Source organism: Microcaecilia unicolor, chromosome 1 (assembly GCF_901765095.1).
Source record: "Microcaecilia unicolor chromosome 1, aMicUni1.1, whole genome shotgun sequence".
NCBI lineage: Eukaryota > Metazoa > Chordata > Amphibia > Gymnophiona > Siphonopidae > Microcaecilia > Microcaecilia unicolor.
Window position 1 is genome coordinate 117,308,293 of NC_044031.1, and position 23,906 is coordinate 117,332,198.

General features: G+C 44.1%; 1 protein-coding gene across 1 annotated transcript in view; it reads right to left on the bottom strand.

Moving 5' to 3' along the window:
* Positions 1–23,906, bottom strand: part of MRC1 (mannose receptor C-type 1) — a 343,694-nt gene that overhangs the window by 24,702 nt on the left and 295,086 nt on the right. Inside the window, exons 23-27 of the mRNA XM_030199501.1 lie at positions 22,915–23,017; positions 19,619–19,848; positions 16,910–17,075; positions 11,864–12,013; positions 7,004–7,120 (exon numbers count right to left, since the gene is read on the bottom strand). Of these exons, the coding sequence (XP_030055361.1) occupies positions 7,004–7,120; positions 11,864–12,013; positions 16,910–17,075; positions 19,619–19,848; positions 22,915–23,017 (766 nt within the window). The remainder of the gene's footprint in view (positions 1–7,003; positions 7,121–11,863; positions 12,014–16,909; positions 17,076–19,618; positions 19,849–22,914; positions 23,018–23,906) is intronic.

Here is a 23,906-nt window from a genome sequence, read left to right on the forward strand (position 1 = left end):
TGGGAAATAACAGATTTGTGCTAATATTCTTGGATGATTTCTCTAGATACTGTGTGCCTATTTGCTGAAAGAAAAAAGTCAAGTCACAGACATGCTGAAGAAATACGTAGCCATGGTGAGCAATAAATTTGAAAGAAAACCAAAGGTTCTTCAGACCGACAATGGTGGTGAGTTCACTTCACAAAGCATGCGCACATTTCTAGAACAAGAAGGCATTCAGCATATCACAACAGTAGCTTATACACCAGAGCAAAATTCTGTTGCAGAGAGAAAATTTAGGTCACTTGTGGAAATGACCAGGTGTATGCTGTCAGATAGCAATCTCCCTAAAAGACTATGGGGGGAAGCCATTCTCACAGCAGTGTACCTACAAAACAGAATGCCAACTAAAGGCGCTGAGCGCACACCACATGAGACATGGCATGGTAGGAAGCCAAACCTGTCACACATAAGAACATTTGGAAGTACAGCATATGCTCATGTGCCAAAGCAAAGAAGGCATAAGCTGGATTCCACAACAGAAAGGGGCATTTTAGTTGGCTATGCTCCAGGACACAAAGGATATAGAATTTTGAATCTGAAAACTGGCATTGTTGGCATAAGACATGTTACATATTTTGATGAAAACAAAAGGGTTGATAAAGGCTGGATTATCCCAGATGAGCCTTATCATCCAGAATATGAAACTAGAACCATAATAGACATGCCAGTGTATATAAATGCCATACCAAGGCAGATGTCTGAAAGCAACTCATCTGTATCTAACGAGGAACAGGCAGAGGAAGCAGACACAGAAAGGATCATTGCAGAAGACAGTACAGTTGGAGAGGGGAATCAATTGGAGAAGGACTCTCAGATTTAGAGGATGCGGAAAGGTCAGACCAACCTGTTGTCAGACGCTCATCCAGGGAAAACAAAGGTGTTCCACCCCCAAGACTGTCTTACCTAACAAAGTCAGCAGAAGCTCAAGAGCCCTTAACATGGGATGAGATTGAGAAAATGCCAGCAGAAGAAGCTGCTGAATGGCGTAAAGCTGCACAAGAAGAAATTGATGCATTGGATAAAAATAAGACTTGGATTCTTACAAAATTACCTCCTGGCAAGAAAGCTATAGGATGCAAATGGGTATTCAAGTTAAAAAGGAATGTACAAGGAAAAGTGGAAAGGTATAAAGCCAGATTAGTCGCAAAGGGATATCTTCAAAAATATGGAGAAGATTTTGATGAAGTGTTTGCACCTGTAGTGAAACACACGACAATTAGAACACTTCTGAGCATTGCAGTCTCAAAAGGCATGCAAGTCAACCACATTGATGTGAAAACAGCATTTCTTCATGGAGATATAACTGAAGACTTGTACATGGAACAGCCAACAGGTTTCATAAATACAAAACAAAGACAGCTAGTGTGTAAATTAAACAAAGGTCTTTATGGATTAAAGCAAAGTGCAAAATGTTGGAATGACAAATTGCATGAAATATTGACAAATTTAGGATTTAAGCAAGGTGAAGCAGATAAATGCTTGTACACTAGGTGCAGAAATGGACATATGCATACATTTTAGCTTTGTTGATGATCTGCTCATTGCAAGCGAAAGTGAGCAAGAGTACAAGGACATTGTAAAATATTTAAACCTGAATGTTGAGATAAAAGAACTTGGTAATGTGTCATACTATCTTGGTATAGAAATTGAGAAACAAAATGATGGTTCTTATCTTCTAAGCCAGAAGCAGAAAATAAATGAGCTTATTGAAAGTTTAGGTATGCAAGATGCCCAAGTTGTAAGCACTCCCATGATCACTGATTTTCTGAAGGATGAAACAGTAAGAGAACCTTTACCAGATAGCATCCAATATAGATCAGCCATAGGTAAGCTTTTATATCTGACTACCACATACAGGGCTGATATAGCAAATGCAGTAGGAATTTTGTGCAGAAGGGTCAGCTCACCTACCAAATCAGATTGGACTGCAGTTAAAAGGATGGTAAGGTATTTAAAAGGTACCATTGATTGTAAATTAAAGATTTCAGCCAATAGTAATCCAAAACTAATATGTTACTGTGATTCAGATTGGGCAGGGGATCATTCTGATTATAAATCCACAAGTGGATATGTGTTTATGTATGGAAATGTACAAATTCTTGGGCCAGTCATAAACAAAGTATTGTGAGTCTGTCTTCTACAGAAGCTGAATATGTGGCTGTATCAGAAGCATGCAGAGAACTGATGTGGATTGAAAAACTTTTGCTGGGTTTTGGAATAGCTGAACAGAGACCAATCCAGATAATGGAAGATAATCAGAGCTGCATCAGACTGTCACAGAATGACAAGGTTCAGTCACGCACCAAGCACATCGCAACGAAAAATCACAACGTGCGAGAGCTGGCGAAAGAAGGGGTCATCAGTCTACACTATTGTCACACCAGTGAGATGACAGCTGACATCATGACCAAACCGTTACCCAGAGAACGTTTTGAGAATCTGCGAATAAAGCTTGGACTTTGTATGAATTAATAATTGCATGACAGTTATGCATGAGAAGGGGTTTGTTGGAATAATGTATTGTGTTTTACATGCATTGTCTGTCAGCAATGTTTTTTCTCTGTGATTACTCTGTGACCTCTGATGTGAATTACCTAGAGAGGTCACACCTATGCAACTTCCTGTGGGGATTAGGCACAGCACATGGAGCTCATGATCTCTCCTAACCTGAGGATCTATGGTGTGAGCATCCATTACCATCTAAGCACATGGAAAGAGCTGATAATCCAAATGTATAGTATTATGTTTATATAAGCCTGTCTGAATATCAATCTGACTAAAACTGTGAGTAAACAGATGTTTTGTTACTTCAACTTTAAAGTGACTCAGCAGTGAATTATTCTGGGGTGTATGTGAGAGAGATGAAGAAAAGAAATTAACATTTCTAAAGCTGAAGCTGTGTGTATAAAATCTGCTAATTATTTACTACAAATAATCCAACAGAAACTACATCACAGACAATGAAGCACACACAGGAAGGAAGGTAGGGATCTGTGGTGCTATGATGGATGTGGACTAGTGCACTGGTATAAGCTGTTGAATGGCTTAAAGACAAGCACTGATCACTGAGCACTATTATATCACACAACAACACACATAAGAATAGTGTTTAATTATAGGGATTACATTTTCAGGTTTCTATTTCTACTAAGGAGTTAAAATTTAATGCCAAGAAGTGTAGAGTGATGCACTTGGGGTGCGGAAACCCAAAATAGAGATACCGGATAGGAGGGGAGAGATTAGTAGGAGAGAGACCTTGGGGCATTGGTGTTGGAGGATCTGAAGGTGAAGAAACAATCTGACAAGGCGACGGCCGTGGCCAGAAGGATGCTAGGCTGCATAAAGAGGGGCATAATCAGCAGAAGAAAGGAGGTGTTGATGCCCCTCTACAAGTCGTTGGTGAGGCCCCACTTGGAGTATTGTGTTCAGTTTTGGAGGCTGTATCTTGCTAAAGATGTAAAAAGACTGGAAGCGGTGCAAAGAAAAGCTACAAAAATGGTATGGGATTTGCGTTGCAAACCGTCCGAGGAGAGACTTGCTGACCTGAACATGTATACCTTGGAGGAAAGGAGAAACAGGTGATATGATACAGACATTCAAATATTTGAAAGGTATTAATCCGCAAACGAACCTTTTCCGGAGACGGGAAGGCAGTAGAACTAGAGGACATGAAATGAGGTTGAAGGGGGGCAGACTCAGGACTAATGTCAAAGTATTTTTTTCACGGAGAGGGTGGTGGATATGTGGAATGTCCTCACGCGGGAGGTGGTGGAGATGAAAACGATAGTGGAATTCAAACATGCATGGGATAAATACAAAGGAATCCTGTTTAGAAGGAATGGTTCAATGGAATCTTAGCGGAGATTGGGTGGCAACGTCGGTAATTGGAAACAAAACGGGAGCTGGGCAGACTTCTACGGTCTACGCCCTGATCGTGACTGAATAGGTAGGGATGGGCTGGAGTGTAAATTTTAAGGGGCTTCGATGTTAGCTTCAGAACTTAGTACAAGAACAGTACTGGGCAGACTTCTACAATCTGTGCAGCCTAATGGTTAGTGCAACAGGCTTTGACCCTGACAACCTGGGTTCAATTCCCACTGCAGCTCCTTGTGACCTTGGGCAAGTCACTTAACCCTCCATTGCCCCTAGGGACAGAGAAAGTACCTGTATAAAATGTGTACAGCGTTGTGTTAATCTAGTAGCGCTATAGAAATGAGTAGTAGTATCATGGGCATTCCAAAAAGTTGCATGTATAGTTATAGAATGCTGGGTCAGTGCATCCAACTTGGCTGCCAACGTTTACACCAGGTTTCAGCAGGCATAAGTCTGGTGCTTAAAGTTTGGGTACGGGAATCAGCACTCAGCGCAATTCTATCAAGCATACCACCGATCTTTTCTGGCACCCATTTTTGAGCGCGATTTATATATTTTGTCCCCTTATGGGGTCAGCATTGGATGCTGGCTGCATAATTGCTTTTCCTTAAATTTTCCAGGCTGCAAAATGGTTAGACTTTGGTTAAATTCAATAATTGGTTGTTAGCACCCAGTTATTGATGGTTTTGAGCTTGTCCCTCAATTAATATGAGCATGCGTTTTGGGAGATCATGCAAATTTAGGCATGCAATTCTGGGTGCAATATATAGAGTCCATGGGAAAGTCCTTAACAAAATCAATCGCATCGTGTCTAGACTCATGGATAGATAAATATATAGATACTAGGGAAAAAGGCCCGTTTCTGAAACCAATGAAACGGGCGCTAGCAAGGTATTGGCTTCCTGTAATTAATGTTTTGAAAGGGATTGTTAGGAGAAATGTGTTGTCATGCTAATGAATAATTTACATTGTTGTATTTTGTGTAATATCTTTTTTGTTGGTTTTCTGTTTTTTTTTCTTTATGTTGGTTGTGTGTGTGGGTGTGATTGAGAAATGGTGATTCTGCATGTTAGAGCTTGTGTATTAAGGGGGGTGGGGCTGGGAGTGTATGTGTGTGAGTGAGAGAGAGATGCTGTCTCTCCATGGCAGAGTGTGTGTACGGTCTTGTGGGCGGGGGGTGGGGTGGAGTTTGGTTGTGGGTATGGGTGTGAGTGAGAGATGGTGATTCTCCATGGTTCCGCTTGTGTATTTAGGTGGGGGGGGGGGAGGGGGGGAGTGTGTGGGTGTGAGTGAGAGACAGAGCTCTAGATTCACCGTGACAGAATTTGTGTATGATGTTGTGGAGGTGGTTGGGGGGAGTGTGTGTGTGTCTGAGTGAGAGATAGAGATGTTGATTTTCCATTTTAGAGTTTGTGTATTAAGGGGGGGTGGGAGGGGAGTGTGTGGGTGGGTGTGAGTGACTGGGATGCTGTTTCTCCATGGCACAGTGTGTGTATGATGATGGGGGGGGGGGGGGGAGAGTTGAAGGATGGAGAGTTTGTGTATGTTGTGGGTGGGTGGGTGGTGGTGTTGGGGGTGGGAAAGGGGAGGGTATCAGAGTTTGTGTATGATGTGGGGGGGGAGGGACAGTGTAGCGGCATGTGTGGGTGAGTGTGGGCACTCATCTATTGGCTACAGTCACAGTTTTCCTTTGTATTGCAAACATTCCAAGTATGCATACCAATAGAAAGATGGTTTGCTTAAAAGTGAGGCAAAAATGCTTTACACACTTACATCAAGTACCTTAGTGGTGAAGCGATGTTTTCATGATGCAGTTTATGGAGATAGGATGAAAGGAATTAACATATTGTTGAAACTGCCATTTATGCTGATATATTGGATCGTTAACATGACCAAATCCCTGAAGGTGGATTTTTTAAAATCAGGTTTCCTCTCATCACGTTTTGGCAGCCCTGAAGCGTTGTCCCTCCGGTACCAGCGATTCAGTGAGTCAGCCGTCTCACCAGCGTCGGCGCCTCTCCTCAGGCGCGTCCCGCCTCATAACAGTAGGTGGGACACGCCTGAGAGACCCTGACGCTGGCAGAAGGCTGACTATCTGAATCGCCGGTGCCAGAGGAAGAATGCTTCAGGGCACTGAAAATGACCATGCGGACTGCATAGAGTCTGCGGGCGAAAAGCGAAAGCTATAAGAATGGGGGGGGGGGGGGGGGGGGGGGGGAATGGAGAAAGAGGTGCCCAAGGAGGCCTTAATAGATAGGAGTGGAAGCGAGCCTATGTAGTCCATTGTAAGCAAGGAAGCCATTTTGGTTAATCTGTTTCCATCCCCCTGTGACGTGCTGCGCTGTTCACTTGTATGGTAGGATTACCCGCCCTCGACGTCATCACGTTTTGACGCGAGGGCGGGGCAGAGAGAGATGGTGACAGACTGAAGAACCTAACGGACCTTACGAACCCTTCACTTCAGTGAAGCCACGGAGCAGGGGCGTAGCCAGACACCCAATTTTGGGTGGGCCTGGGCCCAAGGTGGGTGGGCAGAAGAACCCCACCCCATCCCATAGGTGATTTGGTCTCTCCTCTCGCCTGCATGCCATATGGTCTCTCAAATATCCCTCCTCTCCTGCACACCTTTTAAATTTCAGATTTTCAGTGAGGAGCAACTAATACACACTACTCATGTAGGCCCCACATCCTTCCCACTGATACAGCTTCCTGTTTCCGCATAGGCGGGAATTCGTCAGAGAGAAGGCTGTGGGGCCGGTGTAAGCAGTATGTATCAGTCGCTGCTTCCTGCAGGCGAAGATCTGCTATTTATAAGGTATGCAGGAGGGACAGTTGTTGGGAGTTTTCAGCTTGGGAATCTCTGCCGGACACATCATAGGTGTGCTGCTACTGGTGGGCCTGAGCTCAAAGTGGGTGGGACTGGGCCCACCCAAGCCCACCCTTGGCTACGCCACTGCCACGGAGTCAGCTTCAGAACGTTGGAGGTGGAAATTATTATAGTAGATAGACAGATTTTATTAAAGCTGTTATACACCTTAACATTATAACTATTTATGACGCATATGAGATGTAAAATCAAAAATATTACCATTTACATTCTTGTACATTCCTATCCAAAATGTTTCAGTTTTGTCATGCAGTAGCTCTATGTGTTGCCAGATAAAGTTAGATTCTGTTGAATCTTCTATGGATGCCAAAGTAGCTCCTGTAAATAGTTATTAACAGCATATTAGTAAATGCAATGTCATTTGACCCTTTAGTCTAACTCTATATTCTCTAGGGGGTTTCAAGATCATATTTTACAACCCTATTTTCAAAAATTTGACTTCTCTTCTAGAAAATAGGATATTTAAGTGATCCTTTCCTGGGATACTCTGCAAAAAGTGTATCCTTCCCTTTTTTTCCTGTGTATTTTACAGACCATTTAGGAAAGTTATTTTTGGTCATTCTGTTTTGTATGTTTTTTTTAGTCTGGTCAATATTCAGTCCGTGGCAGTCAGCATTTTTTAAAACACTGACTATCGTGGACAGAATTAGCCCCGGATATTCAATGCTGGGCCATGTCTGGTCACCAGAACTGAATTTCTGTGAATTCAAAATGTGCTGGCTGCTGGAGTTTATGTGGGTCGAGGTCGATTTTCAGCTGGGACCTGCGTAAGATACTCATGCAGGCCCTAGCTGAATATTGGCTTGGACCCACATAAGAAGAATCAGGTGCCTCAGACCCTCTGATACCCCCTCCCTCCCCTGATCCCAATTCCCCAACCCCCACCCCTATAAGCCCCCCCTCAGCCTCCCTAGTGGTCCATGGTCCATGGGGTCCCTACAGGCAGGAGTAATGGCCACTTGCTCCTGCCCATTGTGGGACTGGCCACAACCTTAGCAGTAGTTTTGTGGTACCTTTTTGCTGTCCTAAATTTAGTCACTTAACCAGTTAGAGGTCTGAATATTGACATTAACTGGTTAAGTACCAGCAACTCTGCCCAAGGTCCACCCATGGGCCACCTCAGAACTAACCAGACAGTGCAGGGGTGGTTAAAGCAATGGCATATCCATGGGTAGGCCTGGGTGGGCAGGGGCCCACCCTGTGGCAAAATGTATCATTAGTTTAGCTGGCAGGGATCTCCGGACCCCACCAGCAGAAGAGTCCTCTATACTCCCCCCCCCCCCCCCCCCCCCCCCCGGGGCAGTTCTCATCCCCGAAGCAGTCAGCAGCACATTTCTAGCTGCTGACACTGGAATTCACCCTCCCACAATACTCAATTTAATTGGCATCCTCACACATGTGTGCATGGGGAATACTGGTTGAAGTGACCATGGGCAGGGAGGGGGCAGTGCCAGTGTTGGCAGCTGGAAATACATTGCTGACTGCCACGAGGATGAGACTGCTTGGATGGGGGGACTCCAGAGATGATTCTTCAGCTGGTGGGACACGGGGATCCTCGCCAGCCAAGGTATTCATTTTTACTTCTTTGAGGGGGGGGGGGGGTGAGTAGCAGACTGAGAGGAAATGTGTGGGTCATGCCCACCCAGTTCACCCCCCAAAAATTGAGGTCTGGCTACAGTAGTTGATTAAAGGTGATATTCAGCGGCACTGTACAGTTAAAAATCAGCATTTAGGAGGCCCCAAGGGATTTAACGACAGAGGAGCCTCTCCTGCCTGGTTAAATCACTTTGAATACTGGGTGGTATGTACTTATTAGTTTATTAATTTATTTAGGGGTCCTTTTACTAAGGTGCGCTGAAAAATGGGCTGCGGTAGTGTAGGCGCATGTTGTGGACGTGTGCATATCCATTTTTCAGCGCATCTGTAAAAATGCCTTTTTAAAAATTTTGACTGAAAATGGACGTGGGGCAAAATAAAAATTGACACACGTCCATTTTGGGTCTGAGACCTTACCGCCACCCATTGACTTAGCGATAAGGTCTCACGCATTAACCGGGTGGTAATGGTCTATGCATGTCAAATGCCTTTTACCACCCCGGTAGTGCCGCACGCCTGAAAATAAAATTATTTCTGGCGTGCATAGTGGACGCGCACCAAAGATGAAATTACCACCCGGGCCACAAGGTAGCCTGGCAGTAACTCAGAACTGGAATGAGTTGGGCGCGCATAGGTGCTTATGAGGCTTAGTAAAAGGACCCCTTAACTTTTTTTCTTTTTGCTCATTTTCTTTTTCAAACTTTTTATGTATTGCATACTGCTTAGATTTATTCATGTATCAAAGATTGAAATAAATATAAACTTACCTGACTAGATCCTTTTCTTGTGATGTATTTTGGAGGAATGTTTGTGTGAAAGATACATAAAATCACATAATTGTATTTACAGAAAATGAATCTCAAAGCCAAGACTGTCACCAATATCATTGCTAAAGTTGTTTGTAATACTCTAGCTAGACATTACTGGAGGAATAACTGATCAATGTTTTTAGACATTTTTATCATAGTGTGCTGCACAAAATAAGCTACATGTGTAACTGGGGCTATTCTATCACTGGGCACCCAATTGCACACCTAACTGTATGCCCCCTATATAGAATGAAGGGGATAATGTCAAGCCTCCACCCCCCACCTTCTCTTACCACTTTCATTTATTTGGTCAAATTCTGGCTACACATTAATCTGATGTTTAAGCAACAGTATTTAAAGGAAGACGTCATGAGCGTAGTTTGGGGGAGGGAGAAGGGGAGCATTGCCCCCCCCAATGGCTTGCATGGCGGCATCTCTCTCTCTCCTTCCAACCCCTTCCTGTTACCGCGTAGGCAGGTCGCTCGCTGCAGAGAGAAGGATTCCGAGCCAAGCAAAGGCAGCGTGCTTACACTGCTAACGCTGCTGGCAGCCTGGAAGATGGAAAGGCTGCAGCGGGAGCACAGCGGAGAGCTGGAGGAGTGACACTGGAGCTTGCAGGGGGGAGGGAGGGTGCATGACACAGGACCCGGCGGTGGTGGGTACGTGGGGAGGGAGGGAGGGATGGAGGGAGAGCGAGTGAGCGAGCAACACTGGACTTGTGGGAGGGAGGGAGGGGAGGGAGGGAGGGAGGGAGGAAGGAAGGCGGGTGACACCGGACCTTTTGGAAAAGGAAGGAGAGAGGGAGGGAGAGTGACACCAACTCGGGGGGAAGGGAGGAAGATTGGGAGAGCAACACCGAACTTGGGAGGGGGAGGGAAGGAATGAAACACCGGACCTTGTGGGGAGGGAGGAGGGAGGGAAAGCATCACTGGAACTTGTGTGGGGGGGGGGGGGGGGGGGAAGGGGAAGGGATGGAAAGCAACACCAGACTTTGTGGAGGGGGAGAGGGAGGGGAAAGTGACACCATACCTTGAAGGGAGGGAGGGTAAGCAACACTGGACCTTGCAATGGGGGGGGGGGGGGAGATGAAGGAAGGGCATGGGGTATAGGGTAAGAGATATAAGAATGGCCTTGGAAGCAAGAGAATGAAACAGAGACAGAGATGGAGCTGGGGACTGATAGGGTGATGAGATCCAGTGGAGGGTAGATGAGGGCTAAGAGGATGAGAATGGGAGCCAAGGAACTGGGTGAAAGATAGGGGTTTAGGAGACTGGATAAGTGACAGAGGGAGCAATGGTAAAAACTAGTATGTAGATGAGAACTGAAACAGAGACTAAGGTGAGAGAAAGGGGGATAAACATAAATAAGGTGTGGGGGGGAAGGAAACGAAGAAGCCAGGAGGAGAGAGAAGAAATGGAAACGCCAAAGTGGAAAATAATTTAGAGAAGACTGACATGTGGAAAGTGGAAAAGAGACTGGAACCAGCCCAATTAGAAAAATAAAGTGCCCGGAAAACAAAGGTAGAAAATAAATATTTTTATTTAATACTTTTTAAGGACTGAGATGTGCCTGCTTTGTGAAATGTGCATCTTTTCTATTTTTGTATTTTGCAGAGTGCAGGAGAAAATACATGTCTGTTTCTCTTTTACCAGTGTTTGCACTGCTTACAGAGTCTGGCTTTCTTGAGAGAGATCTCTGTTTCAGTTTTACTGTGGTTCCCTGTTTTGTATAGTGATAAAAATCACTGAGGTGGGGAAACAGATGACCACTATGAATAGTCTAGAAGGGAAAAAAGGGAGAGTAGTGAAAGGGTCTTCCAGCATAGGACACTAACACGCAGGTAATTTTTCAAGAGGCTTTATTGGCAATTACTTGCATGATAATGTCCTATGTTGGAAGATCCTTCCACTACTCTCCCTCTTTTCCCTATTTTGTATCATGTGAGGGGTCTGTCCATGCTCTGCATGTGCAACTTAAGTGAAGGATTCTGCTAGCATGTAGTGTCTGTATAGGAATGTGTAACAGTCCAGATTGTTCCAGTTTCCCAGTAGCAGGTATATTGGTGTTTGGGAAGGGGGTATTTTTTCTATCTATGTGGCATGGTATGGAGAATTGCTGATAAGGAAGGAGAAAGAGCTGGGATTTGGAGAAAGCAAACAGAGATGATGCTGTGTCAGGCCTAGGGAAAGTGCACTCTCCTCTTGCTAATTTGTGTGAATGTGAGGGGCATAATGAGAGAAATTTCCCTTGGTGCTGGCTCATTTCAGTTAAAAAAAAACAACAACAACAAAAGCAAAAACAAACTTCATTGCTTTGATATACTGGCTTCATATTCAGTGTTTTAGTATGGGGTGTGTGTGTGTGTTTTGAAGAACCATAATGAATATGTATGTATGCAAATGAATATGCTAATAAGCCAAGCCACACACACACACCCCTCCCAAATGAAATGACCAAACTACGCTCATGGAGGAAGTACTTATGCAGTTGGCACTGGATGCTGAATACATAAGTCATTCTGAAAATTGTCCCCTATATTTTCTAAAAGACATGGGAAGGCTGGTACTCAAAGTGCTTTACAAGGATAGATAGGCGTTTTGTAATGTAAACAGTTTGTCCGAAAATTGTCATATTTCTAACAATGGGAGATACCAACCTAATTGGAGACAGTCCAGTGAGGCTTGGGACCAAGTTCTTGTAAAGTAGGATTCAAATAAATAACAGCCATCACGGAAAGGTATCCAAAATTTTTCCTCTGTTTCTGGGCATTTTCCAGGTTTTTGTGGCAGTTCAGAAGGTGACTCCACTGTTACAAACAAGAGTTAAGGAAAATCTTTCAAAAACATGGTTATTTGTGCTGGTCAGTGCCAGGGATGTGTACCAGCAGGGCATATCTTGGCTATTGCAGGGCCCTGTGCAGACCAGTTCGGTGGGGCCCCCAGCCTCTTGCCTAGCTCTGCCCCTTGCCCAACCCTGCCCCACCCAACACTGAGTACTCATCTAGGGTTGTTTATATACATTACCATTGCAAAAAGGCTGGAGTCTGGTACATCAACTTCAGTTAATGGAAACATCATTTCCTCCACCAGAGCCGTAGCGAGGGGAGCTGACACCCGGGGCGGGTCACCGCTGCGCACCCCCCCCGGAGCGTATACCCCCCCCCCCCCGGAGCGCATACCTGTGGCGAGGGACGGGCGGGAGGGCCGATCCGCCCCGACTGCATGTTGCTGCTCTCTTTGTCCCGGAACAGGAAGTAACCTGTTCCGGGGCAGAGAAGGCAGTGCACCAGCGCTGAGCCGACACCCCCCAGCGGCGTGCACCCGGGGTGGACCAACCCCTGCCCCCCCTTCCTACGCCACTGTCCTCCACTTAACTTTAATTCATTCATTTAGATATATACTAATGCATACAATAAACAATTTTCTACTTAAGTCCAAAAACAAGTCTAAATAATATAAAATTTATTCAATTTTTAGTTATCCTGGAAAGTGATGAAAAATAAGATCCTACTATTCCAAAACACTTGAGGTCCTTAAGCCTATTTTTTAAAAAACATTTATTTACAAATTATCCACTTGAGCAAAATTGAATCCTTCCCCTTCTTTTCCTTCAACTGCAACAAGGCAGAGCTCTAGCCCCGAAGTTTTAAAGTTGTCCCCATTTAGTAGCGATTAAAGGATGCTGTGTGTTGAGAAATGAGGCAGGAAGGAAAAAGCAGATAGGAAGAAGTTACTTACAGAAGCATGTGCGCTGCATGGCCCCTGTACTTCCTTCTGTAGCGTCCTGCCCCTTTGATGTAACTTCCTGTTTGCATGTAGCCGGGACGCTGCAGAGGGAAGGACCGGGTCAGTCCAGACAGCTTGTTCCTGTTACTGCTGCAAAATGAGGTTTTTGTGGACCGGGGGTTGGAGAGAGGGTACTGGACTCATGGGGAGGGAAGGGAATCAGTGCTGGATTTGCTGCGGAAGAGGAAACAGAGGGGAAAAAAATAGGTCTCTAGTTGGCAGCGCGGGGCCCCTGGGAGCGCAGGGCCATGTGCCACTGCCCTGGTTGCTCCTGCCTCGGTCCTGTGTACCAGGGTTCAATTCATGGGTCAGATCTTCTAGGTCCAGGGCTTGTGGGGCTCTGGATGCAGTATTCACAACCCCTGTAGGAAAAGAGTTTTGCTCTGATAGTTTGTATCCAGCATATTCTGTTTGGTGCTACGTGATCAGTGAGTTGACAACACATATACAAGTAGGACTCTTCGTTTTGCATTCATTACTTGGTGTATTTATTGACCCCTGATGCAGACGCTTTTTATAGTCGAAACACGGTCTGTGTCGGGTCGTTATCTCTGATATAATAAAGACTGTTGGACTCACGTCTCCAGTGGTGAATCGTCTATTAGTCTCTACTTTTGCCTTCTGCCTACCTGACTGCAGCAACATCACTTACAAATCCATCTACACAGCTGGGTTTAGTTACCTGTATTCCTAATGGTGGAACTCAATTCCCAAGGCCATCTCTCTCTATAAAACGCACCTCCAACGTTCTAATGAAGCCGGAAGGCAGCCTGAAACCAGAAGATGTAGTTGTGTAGATTGCTTTTTCCCCATGAGTGTCTGCCCCGCCCTCGCGTCACAACGTGATGACGTCGAGGGCGGAGCACTGACACTCACCGAATCGGATCGCCCAAGCCCCTCCGCATCACCCAAGCCCCCCCCCCCGGCACATCACCCAAGCCCCTACCCCTCGCCACCCGCAGCCGCCAATACTAACGCTGTCTGGCCGCTGCTGCTTCTCCTGTTGAGCAGCAGTGGCTGGTACAAAAAGAAAAAAGCAAAAAAAATATTTTAAACCTGAAACGCGCCTCCGTAGACAGCCATCTGGCATTGGCTGTCGTCTCTGCAGCCGCTCCTCCTCTCCCCTGCATGTCACTGCCCCTGGAGGAAGACCCCAGAGGAGTGCAGCGACATCAGAGGGGAGAGGAGGTGCGGCTGCAGAGACGACAGCCAATGCCAGATGGCTGTCTACGGAGCTGTGTTTCAGGTTTAAAATCTTTTTTCTTTTTGTACTGGCCGCTGCTGCTCACAGGAGAAGCAGCAGCAGGCCAGGACAGCGTTAGTATTGGCGGCTTGTGGGTGGTGAGGGGTTGTATGTGCCCGGGGGGGGGGAGGGTATGGGTTTGGGTGAGGGCGGAGGGGCTTGGGTGATGCGCCAGGGGGGCAGGAGGGGAGGGTCGCTGGACGTGGGTGGCTGCAGGGGGAGAGGAAGGTCACTAGACATGGAAGGCTGCAGGGGGCAGGGGAGACAGAAGGGACGCTGCAGGGGGGGCAGGGGAGAGGAGGGTCGCTGGACATGGGTGGCTACGGGGGGGCAAGGGGAAAGGAGAGGAGGGTCGTTGGACATGGGTGGCTACAGGGGGCAGGGGAGAGGAGGGTCGCTGGACATGGGTAGCTGCAGGGGGACAGGAGGGTTGCTGGACATGGGTGGCTGCAGGGGGAGCAGGGGGAGAGGAGGGTCGCTGGACATGGGTGGCTGCAGGGAGGGCAGGGGAGAGAGGAGGGCCGCTGCACATGCATGGCTGCAGGGGGACAGGAGGGTTGGTGGGGAGGGGGTCCTGAGACCAGATGGATGGCTGCAGGGGGGGCAGGGGAGACAGGAGGGACGCTGCATGAGGAGAGGAGGGTTGATGGACATGGGTGGCTGCAGGGGGGGCAGGCGAGAGGAGGGTCACTGGACATGGGTGGCTGCAGGGGGAGAGGAGGGTTGGTGGACATGGGTGGCTGCAGAGGGGGCAGGGGGAGAGGTGGGTCACTGGACATGGGTGGCTGCAGGGGGGGCAGGGGAGCGAGGAGGGATGCTGCACATGCGTGGCTGCAGAGGGAGAGGAGGGTCGCTGGACATGGGTGGCTACAGGGGGGACAGGGGGAGAGTAGGATCGCTGCACATGGGTGGGTGCAGGGGAGAGGGAGGGGGTGAGGGGGGGTCCTCAGACCAGTCACTCACTCTCTCTGACACACTCTCTCTGTCACACACACACAGTCTCTATCTCTTTGTCCCTCTCTCTCACACACAGTCTCACACACACACACAGACACTCACGTCTCTCACACAAACACACACACTCTGTCTCTCTCTATCTCTCATTGTCTCTCTGACACACACACTCCATCTCTCACATACACTCTTTCTGAAACACACTCTGAGGAAAACTTTGCTAGCGCCCGTTTCATTTCTGACAGAAACGAGCCTTTTTTTACTAGTAATATATAATAAAAATCAACCCATGCATCCAGTTTCTCTTATATAAGCACGCAACTATGGCACACACTAGCAATCGCCGTGAAAACAACATATGACCACCTAAACTTCCGGAAACTCCTAAAGACTAACCTGTTCGAAAAGGCATACCCCAACGATCCAACCTAAATGCCTTAACTCCGCAACACAACAATATAAAAGTTCATACTGGACACAACCTAACTCTTCCCCTTATGACCCCCAATGTGTTTATCACATCTGATTATTACTTTGTCATAACCTCACTTTGTATTTGTTCATACCGGTATTGGCAATCGCCTCTACTGTACTATGTAAGCCACATTGAGCCTGCAAATAGGTGGGAAAATGTGGAATACAAATGTAACAAACAAACAAACAAATAAATAAATAAGAATCATCAACAACTATCTCCAGTTCAGAAAAGAACTAAAAACACATCTATTTAAGAAAGCTTATAATTAATCTCATACGTCACTAATGTTCCGCAACACATGTAACCGAAAATCACACTGTAATATCTCTTGCTAATTGTAAGCCACATTGAACCAAAACTTGTTTTTGGATAATTGTGGGATATAAGATTATATAAATAAAATAAATAAATAAATGATGCATGATGTGGAGTTAGGGTGAAATGGAGCACTGGTGCCAGGTTATAGTATGTTATAATCTATGTGCATAAATGTGCACCCTGCCCTATTCTTAGTTTTTTTTTTAATAATTTGTTTTGTAAAATTTAGCTTATATTTTATTATTGTGATATAACCTAAGCTACCTTATGTGTTTTCCCCTTTCTCTGACCCTTTTCTTCCTTTACTGTTCTTGTAAACTGCTTAATTACACTGATGGGCAATATATACAATAATGATGACCAGTGACCAAATCCAAGTTCTATCCATTTGTTCATGGCTTAGGGGCTTCTACATTGTACTACAACTTCTTTGGTTCTGTAATGTTATCACAACTGACTAACGTTCTACCAGAATAAAATAGATGTTATTGCAGACATTACAGCCCAACAAAAAGAAGCGAAGGTTCACTTCACAAAGCCAGAGATAACAAAAAAATAAGTGAAGGCAAAATAAAAATAATTTATGCAATAAAGGGTAAAAAGAAATCAAACAGAATTAAAAAAAAAAACTAACCCAGCGTCTTAAACAGACCCAATATGACCATATTTTGGTATACATTGCCTGCACCTGGCATCAGAGATCACCCTAATGAATCTAATCCACTCAGATATAGACACTGATAAAACTTACTATAGATATGTTGCTGCTAGCGCCATTATTAGGTACATGTTGAGAGGAATTTATATGAAGCTGGCAAAAGTTTTCAATTGCTTAACAAAACAGAAAAAATTTTCACACATCCTTCCTTGAGCATAATTAAACATAAGAGGCCATCAAATTAAGCCGTAAAGGAAATTGCTTACTGGCTGATTTTTTGCAGACAGCATAGTAATTTTCTTCACAAGATCCTGTCTTCCAGGCTCCATCAAGATCCAGAAACACACAGGCTAGGTTCTTTTTAGGTTCACCTTTGTCCCACTTGGAATACCTTAATCTCCAGCCATCAATCCATTTGAAAAATTTATCAGTCTGAAAGCAAATTAAATTATTTTAATCTGATTATTGACTCATAGGAAACAGTATCTGTTTTCATTCTGTTAATTTCATAACTTAGTAAAAGTTCAGAGAACCAACACCACCTTGTCTTGTGTACCTGAATGTAACTCACCTTGAGCTACTACAGAAAAAGGTGTGAGCAATATCCAAATAAATAAATAAAATTTAAAAATTCTAAAATAGCAGTCACTGCACTACTACTACTATTTAGCATTTCTATAGTGCTACAAGGCGTACGCAGCGCTGCACAAACATAGAAGAAAGACAGTCCCTGCTCAAAGAGCTTACAATCTAATAGACAAAAAAATAAATAAAGTAAGCAAATCAAATCAATTAATGTGCATGCTGAGGAGCATGCCTTAGGTGGCGTGCTGCTGGGTGCAGCAATTAAATTTCCCACTGCATATGACCTCACTTCCGGGTGGAGTCGACCTCCCTTGCCCAATGGCATCAGGAAGAGTGTTGGAACTTCAGATAAGCATTGGGGAGCACTGCACAGGAAAGCAATACTAGTAGAAAATGCAGCACCTCTCCCTCATTCTCAAACTTCCCACCCCAGGTATACCCCAGGCATAAGTGTGAAGGTAGGATGGGAGGGCAGCTTGAAATTGAGGGGAGAGATGCTGGATCATGGATGGGAGGAGAGAGGGATATATGGCAGACCATGGGGAGGGGTGGACAGGCAATGGGTGATTTCAATTGCCCAGATATCGACTTCGTAAATGTAACATCAGGGCATGGCAGGGAGGTAAAATTCTATGACGAAATCAAGGACTGCTTTATGGAGCAGCTGGTACAGGAGCCAACAAGAGGAGGAAAAATTCTAGACCTAGTTCTTAGTGGAGCATGTGATCTGGTGCAGAAGGTAATGGTGTTGGGGCTGCTTGATAACATTGATAATAATATGATCAGATTTGATATCGGCTCTGGAGTAAGTACACATAGGAAATCTAATATGATAACATTTAACTTTCAAAAAGGAGACTATGATAAAATGAGAAGAATGGTGAAAATGAAACTTAAAGAAACAGCTATGAAGGTCAAAAATTTACATCAGGCATGGATGGTGTTCAAAATTACCATCCTGGAAGCCCAGGTTAAATATATTCCATGTATTAAAAAAGGAGGAAGGAAAGCCAAATGACAGCCGGCATGGTTAAAAAGTGAGGTGAAAGAAGCTTTTAGAACTAAAAGCAAAAACCTTCAGAAAATGAAAGAAGGATCCGACTGAAAATAATTACAAATAGCATAAGGAATGGCAAGTCAAATGCAAAGTGCTGATAAGGAAAAAAGAGAGACTTTGAAAACAGATTGCGTTGGAGGCAAAAACACATAGAAAATGTTTTTTAGGTATATTAGAAGCACGAAGCTGGCAAAAGAATCAGTTGGACCGCTAGACGACGTGGAGGGGCATAATGGAATGGGGACAACCATCTCTAAGGGTGCCCATCTCTAAGGACATCCCGACGAAGGGGCAGGGAAACCGCTATTATCAAAACAAGATGGGCGTCCATCTTTCGTTTCAATAATACGGTCGGGGACGCCCCAATCTCAACATTTAGGTCGACCTTAGAGATGGTTGACCTAAATGTTGAGATGGTCAACCTTAGAGATGGTCAGCCCTGGTTTTTGGCGATAATGGTCGTGGGAGAAGCCAACATTTGTAGTGCACTGGTCCCCCTCACATGCCAGGACACCAACCGGGCACCCTAGGGGGCACTGCAGTGGACTTCACTAATTTCTCCCAGGTGCATAGCTCCCTTTCCTTCGGTGCTGAGCCCCCCAAACCCCCCCCCCCAAACTCCCCCAGACCCCACAACTGTACACCACTACCATAGCCCTAAGGGGTGAAGGGGGGCGCCTGCATGTGGGTACAGTGGGTTTTGGGTGGGTTTTGAAGGGCTCACATTTATCAGCACAAGTGTAACAGGTAGGGGGGGGGGGCCTGGGTCCACCTGCCTGAAGTGCATGTAAAGTAAAGAGACGGAGAAGCTAAGTAGCAAAAAGACATAACTGGCACAAGAACTGGCATATAAAAGTTATAGCTCCAGATGAAGATGTTACGAAACAGAAGCGCACTGTAGAGCAAACCAGTGAGAAAGCCGGGAAAATAAGATAAGTGCTAAGTTAAAAAAGTGAAAAAGCAAAAAAAATCATTAATCAAGACTAATGAGGATTCCAGCTGTTAGAATAACGATTCAGCGGAGAGGTGTAGTTTATGAAGTAAAATAAACACACCGGAAATCTGAAGTCTAGATTATTAGATTGATTTAAAAGACTGTGTTGACAACAGTAAAGTGCCTTAGTGGTATTAATTGTTAGAATTCTAGTGAGCACTATAGTTGAAGTGTAATTTATAACTGTTACTATGTAAATTTTCTCCTTCTGTCCTGTGTTTTAGCCTTAACCTTAATTGCTAACTATATTACTTTGAGAAACACGTGTAAAATTGTCATTCCAATAAAGCTATCTGCATCTATAATTCCAGACTAATTCCATATCAAATTAGCTCTTACCATATTACTATTCAGACCAATCCATAGAGGTTTTCCATACTTTAACATCTGAATTGTCAGGAATGCCTGAGTATATGAACTTAAAATGCTTGCAAGTTTAGCATCTCTTTTGTTGCATTCTCTGCGTGCTTCATCCCATTTCATCTCGGAACGAATAACTTCATAGCTGCTGTCGTCATATTTGAAAAAATTAGATGGAATCTGTGTTGGGGAATCAGGCAACTTAGGATCTGCAGGAAAAGAAAAGTAAGACAAATTTAAAATAGAAATATATTGGCATTTTGCAAAGTGCAAAACTTTTCAAAATAGTCTTGCCTTAAATACTAGGGGTGTGCAGTTTAGAAATTTTCATATTCTGTTATTCCCTATGTTGTTTCTGAAAATGTTCATTTTGTTCAAGGGCTTTTTGCCATTTTCATTGTTGTTAAGTGTGTGTTTATTGTTGTTAAGAGTGTACATTCTTTCAAAAAGAGTGTGCACTCTTTCAAAAGAATGCACACTTTCTCCAAACGTAATGCACTATTCACAAAGACTGTGTGCTGTTTGTACAGAGGGTACACCATTTTTGAAGTATGTATGCTTTCTGAAAGAGTGCATCCTCTTTACAAATAGTGTTCATTCTTTGCAAAAAGTGTGCATTCTTTTGGAAGAGTGCACACTATTAATGACATAAAAACACAAAATTTCATGTTTTTTCCTATTGTTTTCATTTGAAAATGACATGCAACATAATGGGGAATGTTGTTAACATTTCCCATGTCATTTCAAATAAATGTACATTCCTAATAAACACAAAGATGGTGGCTTATCTCCTATCCTTCTGTGGGAGTCCTGCAAGGCTCTTCTTCACAGTAAAGCCATCAGCTATGTAGCTTGGGAGAAAGCATCTAGAGAGAAGACCATTATGAAATTGGAAGCCAAAATAGCTGCTCTGAAGTAGTCTTATATGGCAGTAGCTACTCCTGATGTCTTTTCAGCTATGCAGAAATTACAATTTGACTATAACTGCTTACTGAGTCAACATGCAGTCCAGCAAGTTTTATTACAAATGGCTCATTACTACACTACAGATAATAAGGTTGGCTGTCTGCTGGGTCAATGACTGAAAGTATGCAAGGATCACAAGCGCATAATCGCTATCTGAAATGGTATGGGCCAATTATATATTTCAGATTCTGAGATTGCTGAGCTATTTCAAACTTTATGCTTCAGAAAGCCAGGCAGACCCTGTTCAATTGTCATCTTTGTTAGAGTGTCTGGTGCATCTGTCTCTGTAAGATGCACACAGGCAGGCAATGGAAACTGCTATCTCCATGCAGGAAATCATGATTGCAATACAACAATTGCCCACCAGGAAGACCCCAGGGTCAGATGGCATCCCTGTTGAATTTTATCGAGTGCTGTCAACACAGCTTGCTTCCACATTGCTTCAATATTTTCAGCTTCTAACTACTCCTGGGGCAAGTGTGAGATGTTTTAATGAAGCCACCATTACAGTGCTGGAAAAGCGAGGCAAAGACTCTGAACTGGTTGTGAACTATCAGTCCATCTTGCTGCTCAATTCTGATTGTAAAATATTTCCCAAAATTTTAGCTGATAGATTCACTTATGTCTTGGGAACCTCATACATCCAGATCAGGTGGGGTTTATGAAAGGTTGCGATAGCACTGACAATGCTAGAATCTTTCAAAACCTTCTCTTAATTGTCTAGAGGCAAGATTTCCTGGTGGCAGCTTTATCCGTCAACACTGTGAGGGAGTCTATAGAATATTGCCCCTCTTCCGTAATGGCAATCCCTCACAGTGTCAGAGCCACCTTAAAACTCATAGTCCCACCCAAGGGGGAAGTGACACAGGAGGCATGGAGCCAGGAGGGCAAGGTCTACGAAGTATATAAGCTGAGGCCATAGCTAGGTTAAGGAGATCCAGAGGACAGCAGTGATGTCCAACTGCATTTTTTTTCACCACCTACATGTGAACTGCAACTGTTACAGTCAGGTAGGCCAAGTTCAACTTGGATCCTTGCAACTTTGGACTTTGACTCAAGTAAGTGCTTTAGACTACATTGATAACTCTGGGAACCAGGCCAGAGACAATTAAAGTGTTCTGCTGTCCTGAGAAACAGTAATGTACATAGTGGTCCTGCAGAAGTAGGCCACTGGAAAACCTTGCTTCATTTAAGAACCTTTTTGTGTTTTATATTTAAAGAACATTTTTGTGTTTATTTTCTTCTCCCTATCTATGAATGGAACAGGACCCCTACCTCACATTTATAATAAACTGTATTTTCTTTCACCTGCAACTGCTGTGTAGCACTGTTTTACCTGTGCTCCGGACCCACCCTCGTTCATGTTTCCACAGACACCAAAAAAGAATTTGACTGCATTGAATGGCTTTTCCTGAATTCTGTTCTCCTCTGGTTTAGATTTGGCAATGTTTTCCAGAGCTATGTTTCTGTTCTTTATTATATTATAGTCAATGGAATGCTTTCCAAGACCTTCTATTTGCTGTGTGGCACTTTGTTGATTTTGAGAGCAACACATCATTTTACTTCATCTGAAGGCTTATAGGGCAATTCTATAAATTGGTGTCCCAATGCAATGTGCTTAGCATTGATTCTATAATGGCATCTTGATGCCAAGATTCTGTAGAATACTAGCATAAGGTCAGCATCGGCATGCCCATATATAGGCGCATCCTCATGCCATGTCAATAGCAGGTGTAAGTTGGCACACCTAGAGGCACCAAGTGTCATGCATAGTTTATAGTATTCTATAAACTACACGTCTAAATAGGAGATGTGCCCATGCTCTGCGCAAATGTACGTCCTCCTTGCAGTTAGGTAATACCTTATAGAATAGTGCCTAACACACATAAGCACCTACTTGTCAGTTTGGTGGTGCCTTTGACATGCGTAAGTTGGTGGAATTCCATCCCAAGCGAGATAAGACATCTTAGAAACTGCCTGACCTTCCGTAAGTTCCTGGAAGCTTTTCTTTTCAACAAATTCCTTTATTAGATGGCTGTACAGGATGTGTATACAATTGACTTTCTCCTGTTATAATAGTTTCAACTATGTTCCGTAATTTTACAGCTATCTAATATCTATCTATGAATGCTTAGTACTGTTGATTATTCATGTAAACCACATAGAACTGAATAACTGAATTCAGTTTATGTGGGATATAAGTATCAAATAAATAAATACCTCTAGGCATCACATTATAAAATTGCCTGCTTAAGTAATATGTCTGGAAAATTAAAACTGCACCCAAAAATGAATTTCACTTCAGATACCTTTGTTAATCTGGCACATATAGGCTCTTTTGCTATTGCATCCTTCATCAATCCAACTTCCTGCGTTCAGGGATATGCCACTTCTCATAGACACACAATCATCCTAAAAGAAAAGAAAAAGGCATTAAGGAGTCCTGTTTTCAAAGAGCCACTGAGTAGCTAAGATAACTAATGAACAGTTTGTTGGATAAAATGTTTTCCCTATAATTTAACTGATATTTTGGCTGTGGGTGCTCACCTACATTTAGCTAGTTGTCAAAGAGATATAGCCAGGCAAATTAGTTTGCCTGAGTGAAAACCTTTGTCCTTACAATAGTGAAAAATGTGTGTGTCTTTCATAGTATAAGTATTTTATCTGGGTTAAAATGAGGTGCTCGGGGGGGGGGGGGGGGGGGGTGTTAGCCAGTAACTAAGATGTTTGGTTTGCCCCTGTTCTGCCACCTACACTAGTAGCAGGTGTAAAGCATGCAAGCACTTTAATGTGCATGTGATATGTTGGCAATTTTCAAAAGAAAACTATCCAATTAATTTCCAGTTGAAAATTCAGAATAAAGTGCGGGACCACTAAAATGTTCCTGTTCTATACTTTGCAATACCACGGGAGAATGAAAAACATGAAAAAGAAACACAGAAAAATAAAGAGATGGCAAAACTTCTTTAAGGTATGTAATTGTGTTCAGTATTATGAGAAATTCTTGTGTTGCCCCATTTTAATAATTTAAGAAATCTGATGGCAGAGTAGCCCCCATTCTAGGTGTCTAAGCATATATCCAGCCCTCCTCCCTCCAGCATCACTTTTACACACACATATCTTGATTTTCCAGCCCCTCTTTCAGAGCCCCACTCCACTACCTCCCTCTATCCTGTTCTTCCTGCACACCTACTCCCCACCCTTCTTTCACACCCCAGCAATAAAATACACTGTCAGTCAGCCTCTGCCAGCACTTCCAACAGTGACTCCATATGAATCATATAACTGCAGGAGAAGGAAA